The 7,312-nt window shown below is 33.0% G+C and overlaps 1 protein-coding gene across 1 annotated transcript; it reads right to left on the bottom strand.

Annotated features, from left to right (window-relative positions):
• Nucleotides 1-2,654: 2,654 nt before the first annotated feature.
• LOC113718926 (probable calcium-binding protein CML25) lies at nucleotides 2,655-3,809 on the bottom strand. The gene has a single exon (XM_027243860.2). It carries the CDS (start codon nucleotides 3,478-3,480, stop codon nucleotides 2,911-2,913), a length of 570 nt encoding a protein of 189 aa, XP_027099661.1. The 5' UTR covers nucleotides 3,481-3,809; the 3' UTR covers nucleotides 2,655-2,910.
• Nucleotides 3,810-7,312: the final 3,503 nt, after the last annotated feature.

The raw sequence follows: 7,312 nt of genomic DNA, 5'->3' as shown, positions 1-7,312 counted from the left end.
GTGTCTTGGACTTAGATTATCAAAAAGGCCAAATCCTCATGGGAGATAAGCCCACTGGGTTCTAACCAGAAAATAGAGAAAAGCCCAAACTTACAATAAGTACAAAGGTTAAAAAAAATCAAACCTCACGCATTAGGTAAAATCAAGGTAATGGTGTAGGTAAAATCTGATGTTCAAATTCAAATGCTTCCAACCTGTCAGTGTATACGTTGATGATGTAGAAAAAATTAATTTTAAGTAAAAAGATAAATTCGAGAAGGAGACAATTCGAGATTTTTTTTTTTGTTTTGAATCTCCTTTGAATGTTAAAAAAATTAGTTTGGTAGTTTTGGGTAGTCAACAACTTGATTTGATTATGCACTGACACTGCTATCAGGTCGAGACCCTTAGCTCAATCATCAAGTTGGTAATTTTTGTGAATTGATTTGGCTTGTTATCATGTCAATGCATCATGAATTTGGGTTTGGTAACTTCTCAAGAGGAGGCCAAAGTAGGGCTGCAAACGAGCAGAGTCAGGTTGAGTTTTGGTCTAATCGAGCCGAGTCTCGATATAATTTCATTGAACTCGAATTCGAACTCAAACTCGAGCTCGACGAGCTGACAATTTCAAGCTCGAGATCGAAAAAAATAAAAAATAATTATTTTATTTTAAAAAAATAAATAATATAATATTTTTTTCTTAATAAATAATAAAATATTAAGGATATATATGCAATTTTACTATTAAAATAAAAAAAATAAAAAATATATATATACTTAAAATAAAAAATAAAAAAAATATACTTAAAATAAATAAATATATATATATATATATATATACTCGAGCTCGCGAGCCTGACGAGCTTAATATTTTGAGCTCGATTTCGACTCGAGCCAGCTCGAACTTGACTTGAGCTCGATATTGATCGAACTTGAGTCGAGCTTGACTCGAGCCACTCGCGAGCGAATCGGTTCGTTTGCAGCCCTAGGCCAAACCGACAACCAAGCGTAGTTTAATTAGTAAAACGCTCCATCCATGACTTGAGTCATGAGGTCAAGTCATCAAGGGAGTAAGTGAAAAATCATTGTTTATAATTTTTAGAAAATAAAGAAAAAGAAAAATGAAGAGGCCAAAAATATGTAAATAGACTGCAATTTAAGTTGGTTCACATTTATGCAGTCAATTTAAGTTGGGTGTATATCTAAAATCTGGCAAAGGACCTAAAGTTGGTATGATGAAATCAACACTATTTTTAGTTCAATCAGGTGGAAATGGAAAAAGAGTTCATAACAAGTGTTGGGCAGATTTCTAATAACTGAAGAGATTTTCTTTAATGTTCGGTAGGACAGAGACATATTCCAAAAGACCGTTACCAAGAATTGAACCCTTTACAGCTTTTGAATACAGGCTTGACATTCTCATTCTCACACCTTTCCTTTTGCATTCTTATTTTTTGTGGTTATTTATTTATTTATATTTATATTTTTTGGTTTTGGTCTCTGAAAGTTTTGATTTTGCTTGTTTGATCCCTGATTGTTGCAGACAATCAGGTTAGATGTGGTACAGGAATTACAAGGGAAGAAAAGGTCAAATTTTCATAAATGAATGTCCCGGTTATGGTCAAGATGTCATCACCTAAAATTCCAAAAGACAGGAATTAAAGATGTGGCATTATGAAGGAAACAGCAGAAGTAGATATGTTTTATGGTCTCAGACAACAACATGAAAAAAAGGACATTTCAGAAATTGCAGTTTTTCTTTCAAAAGAGTAACATCAATTGGAAGTCAAAGAAGTGGGTAGAATCTAGTTCAAAAGATCCGCATTTTCTTTCATTGGTGAATGCTGCCAAATGGAAAAAGTGTTCTTTCTGAATAGTAATAACTGCAGAAAATTCTGCAATGGTGAAGATTCTGCAGTACACCCCTGAATCAGCCAATTCATAAGTCTGTAGTTTTACACCACCTGGCTCTGTACAACCAACATACATTAAAAACTTCCATAAATTGCTGCGTCATTCATGTCAACTTTGGGGATTCCGGTCCAAATGCTGTCTTTCAAGTTTCAAACAGTATAGAAATCTTCAAAGTTAAGATATCTGAATCACTATAATGTAGATTTCTTTAATAAGAAATGATTAGTATAGCCATATTAGAATGCAGTAAAAGCCTGTGCTGCTGTGCTGCTGCTCTATATCCCTGACACAAGGAATCTTGAGATTGGCAGTTGAATAATTGGCCTAAAGAGCCTGAGAATTGAAAACCAATATTTATAGCACAGATTCAACCAGTCAACAGCATACGACAGGATCAGGATAATTGTGTTACTTGTTTACTCACACCATCCTCCAAGAACTAATAGATCCCTTTTACTTTGTTCTTTATTTTATTCAGGGATGCAGCCATATAATTCCAAGTAAACCGACCAGGGAGAGGAGATTAAAGCATTCAAACTTGATTTTCACATAAAATTAATGGATTGCAGGCTTCAGAAAACCTACTAAAAAAAAAGGATTAGCAAACATAACATCCAACAACAATCTTATGTCATACAAGATCAACACCATATTCAACCTAGAAACCTCCAAAACACGCACATATGACATCTCCAAGAATCTGGATGAAAAGAATATTGAAAATTCAAAAGGGAAATCAGATTTAGAAAGAAGAATCCGAATCACAAAAGGGGAAAGGATAATTGCATATCTGATAATAAGTGATATACATCTTTGGAGATAAAGAAAAGAGCAATCTTGAAGACTTGCATTCCCAACTTTGGATCCCAAAACATCCACACGTCAAAAGACTAGACTAAATTTTCTTTGCATCAGAATTCCTAATGTAGTTAACCAAATAGCATAGGAATGAACAAAAGGAGAAAATACATAAAAAAGATGGGGAAATTCTAATCATCAAATCATGATTGTTTTTCCTTAAGCCTTAGGCTCAGAAGAATCAAAACGTGATCCCATCATCATCATAACCTTAAACTCCTCAAAACAGATCATCCCATCACCATCTGCATCAACCCCACAAATCATCTTTCTGCATTCAGCCAATGAACATTCTTCACCAAGACTCTTCAATACATTCTGCAATTCATCAGCAGAGATTGAGCCATTCTTGTCTATATCGAAAACAGAGAATGCATCCTTGAGATTCTCCATGACTTCATCCGAATCGATATCTTTCGTATTGAGTTCGATAAATTCTTGCAAATCAATGAATCCATCTCCATCTGAATCTGCCTCATTCATCAACTTATGCAACTCTTCATCTGTCGTAGGATAGCCAAGGCTCCCCATTATTTGGCCAAGTTCAGATGCAGAGATCTTTCCATCACCATTGACGTCAAATTTCTTGAAAACCTGCTCGAGTTCCTCCTCAATTCTCGCTCTGGATTGAACTGATGACGATCTTGACTGCATTGGTGATGGATTTGCTGCTGAAGGTGATTGTTGCAATCTCTTTTTCTTTCGATTGAACAATGATTTTAATCCCATTCTTTTTCAAATGATTAAACCAAGAATGAAACCAAAACCAGAAATCAAGAACAACCACTGGTGAAGGATTGGTTTTGGTTATCTGCGATGTTTCTAAATGGAGGAAAAGATTGGAAAATGAGGGAAAAGGAGGACTCTTTGGGTTGGAGGGGATAGATTTGGAATCTCCGGATTCTTGAAATTCTGTTGTTTGTTAGAAGACTGCGTGAAAGCACGACGAAATGACGATCGTAGTAGTAGGGGTTGGGGAGAGGGAGAATTGGGTGGGATGACCGTTCGTACACTTCGGTGATGGATCATGGGATGTATATGGTCTATTATTTAGAGTATTGATTCTCTTTTCAAAGAAAAAAGGGTGAAAAATGATGATATTTTCCTAAAAAAGTGGAAAAGATGATATACAAAATATAAAATGATAAATTACCTTGGGAGCTCCTAAAACTAAGCCAATCATGAACTTTTAACCCCTAATCTATTTCAAATCTCAAATTGGTTCTTCAATAACAAAGAGCATTGAATTTTGATTCTTCAGTCTGGTTTCACCATTGGATTCATGAGACGTTGTTGTTAAATTTATAACATTTAATGATGAAAATGAATTAAATAATTAAAATTTGATGCCTTTTTTTTTTAACTATTAAAAGGTCAATCGATACTTGAAATAGATAAGAGGCCAGAAGCTAATTAATGATTGAAATAATTTGGGAGCTGCCTTGATAATTTACCCAAATTAAAATTGTTTGAGGAGTTTGGTTTAGGAGAGGGAAAATGACAAGAACCCAACCAATTATGGGAGATGGAGTTTACAGTTTTTCAGACGTTAGTGTGAGCCATAAGACCCTTAAATAGGTCTAAAATTAACAATAGATTGTAGCTTTAAGTTTATGGACACGAGTGAAGTAATGCAATAATATGACCAACAAGCATGCGGTCCACGCATAATCATGATCACACATATATTACTATTCTAAAGTAATATTAGACTAGTATCGTCAAGTTAGGAATCTTTATTTACGAATTAAACAAACTTGCACCATTTAGTCCAACTAAAACTTCTAGTTCTAGGAATAGGAGGTCTTAATTTGCAAATATCATCCCAAATGATCCTCACACTTTTTCGGAGGTGATCATTTCCTTTTCCATTTTTATTGGCCTCAAAGAATAATTATTTCTTGTTGGGCCCCTGATAGGTTGCAATTTTGTTATAAATTTTATGATTATTTTTCTCTTTTATTTTACCAAATATTGTTTTAATTGGTAGATTCTATTCATATTTGATATTTGGTACTAATTATAGCGAGGTGGAGCAAAAAATGATCAAAAGTGGTGATTTTACAAGAATTGATGTCAAAGTCCAAATGATTTGGAATTCACGTGTAGAGGTTTCTTAATACAAATTGGATTCCAAACAGGCATAAGGTTGAAGACTAAGAAAATTTCTTTCTTTGTCAGTTAGATTTTTATTTATTTAGTAAACGATTGACATTATCTGTGAAGGTTCCTTTTTTCGAGGAGGAAGTTTATTTTGTTTCAAAAAGCTAAAAATTAGGAAAAGAATAGGACAGTGGGGGCCGTGTGATTAATACTCGAAGGAGCCAACAGTTGCCGTGGCTACTCTGTGGCCAATTGGAACTTGGTTTCCTTTCAATAGTAGTAGTTTAGTAGTAGTAGGAGACTAGTTAGTAGCATTCTTCTTTAGTCGTTTCCTTATTTCTTCGTTAGGAAGGGGCGGCAGACTAGTAGTCATGTTCTTTCTTTCGATCGCAATAGACAATTAGAAACATTCTCTTCTTTTTCTATGAAGATGAACTAAACTTCTTTTATAGTCAAGAAAAACGGAGGATTTGATTTATCTAAAATTATAAAATCGAATTGATTATTTTTATTTCTTTTATTTACTGGTATTCGTATGTTCTCTGATTTAATTTCTTATTGTTATTATTTTATTTGAATATCAAGAGTGTCCAATATTTAATTAAATCAAATAGCCTAAAATCAATTAGAGCAATTAAATCTATAATTGTTTAATTACTTTAAATTAGTGATGACTGGCATGATTGGATTTGTGTCAGGGAAACATATGTGCTAATTTAAAATAATCCTCATAGCGTGTTATTTGATTAAAACAGGGTTTCTCTAATTCTTAAGGCAATTGGGGAATTAAACTCTACGGTCGCACGCAGGGTTATTTCTTAATTAGGGAAGTGATAAACGGTCGTACTTTGATCACGATACAGTAAGGAGAAGTTGATTGTCATCGCTTGTTTAGCAGTTATAACTTGTTTATCAGTGAGTGAATGAAATTATTAGTGTATCCATGATCAATTGAGTGAATCATCTTTGAAGTTAGAGTTTATTTATTATTGTTTCATTTTTAGTAAATTATTAGTTAGGCCTTTTTATTTGATTTGTTTAATTATTCATATTTCTATAAAAGTTCCTCCATATTCTGAGCTCTAGAAGAAACAAAATTATCCCCAGTCTCTATGGATTCAACCCAACTCACAACTACATACAGAAATTGTAATTTTCTCGAATAAATATTTATTATTGCAAAGGTTCGACACTTGTCAGCCTCTAAATTTCTAGTTTGCTATTTTTGACTTAGATTGACACTTTTGGTGTTACACTAATGATTGTTAAATAATAGATTACGAGTGTTATTTTAATACATTATGCTAAGAAGCAATGTGACCCCAATTTATATCAAGGAAAGAATTCCATCAAAACATTAGATACCAAAGCTCATTATTTTTCCTCAGTTCTTTCATATTCATGTTTTTCGTTTTTAATTAGCTTTGAAACATACTCTTTCTTAGAATTGCCCAACGTCAACTGTAATTAATGTTTTATTCTTTAGTTAAGACCAACTTGATCTCGTTTCGTGCCAAATCCTTGATAAAATGAAGGTTTCTTACAAAAGAAAAAAAGAAAAAATAATTTAGGCCTTATTTGATAATTCAATTCGGCACTTGAATTTAATGGTTTTAGATATTAACATGTTCAGACTTGTTTGATAATAAAAAATAGAATATCTAAATTTAATTAAGTGGCACTAATATGATATGCACTCAAATGTATCACATTTAGTATTTAATAACTCAGTAATTTAATGAATTTAAATTTCAAATTTTAGATTGTAAGATTTAATTTTACCAAACGCACCTTTAGTCCTTAGTTGTCTTGAAGTTGAAGGGTTCATGACAGATAAGAAAACACATCCAGTTGAGAGTAAAATCCTTATATAACTCACGTTCAGCCATGTAGAGATATTTTATTGGAACATATATAACCCCTCATTTTGAGCCTGTGGATTTAATTGGAGAAGTTCTTTGTTGTTGAAACGACAAAACATCTCAACAATCCACATTATAAGTTAATTCAAGGCTCATCCCTTGGAACATTACCCGAATTGCGAAGCCCAAATCTTTAAATGCTTGACTTCCTTCAGTTGGAGAGGTGAATAACATGGTGAGATTGAGCTCACAGTATTTCCCATTCAAAAAATTGGAATTTGTTGATCACCAATCTAAAAAATAACTTTCTTTTTCGTTTACATTAGTTCTAAGTGTCAAGACCTAAGAGTTCTAACCTATTAAGTTATGGATTAATCTTGTGTAAAAAGGAAAGAAATAGAAGAAAACGATTCCTAAGTTAATAGTAAGTGCTAGCACGTAAGATAAATTCCAACCTAACTCTATATTTTTTTTCCTTTACAGTAAAGGAAAGGAAAGAAACACCGCCATGACCTGAAGTCGTGTATATATAGATATCGCAACCTTCACATCCACATTAATATTTAACAAAACATTAAAATTAAGTTATTGACAAG

This window comes from Coffea arabica, chromosome 11e, assembly GCF_036785885.1.
Source record: "Coffea arabica cultivar ET-39 chromosome 11e, Coffea Arabica ET-39 HiFi, whole genome shotgun sequence".
Taxonomy (NCBI): domain Eukaryota; kingdom Viridiplantae; phylum Streptophyta; class Magnoliopsida; order Gentianales; family Rubiaceae; genus Coffea; species Coffea arabica.
Note: the sequence above shows the minus strand (reverse complement) of the source record. Positions and strands in the feature narration are given on the sequence as shown.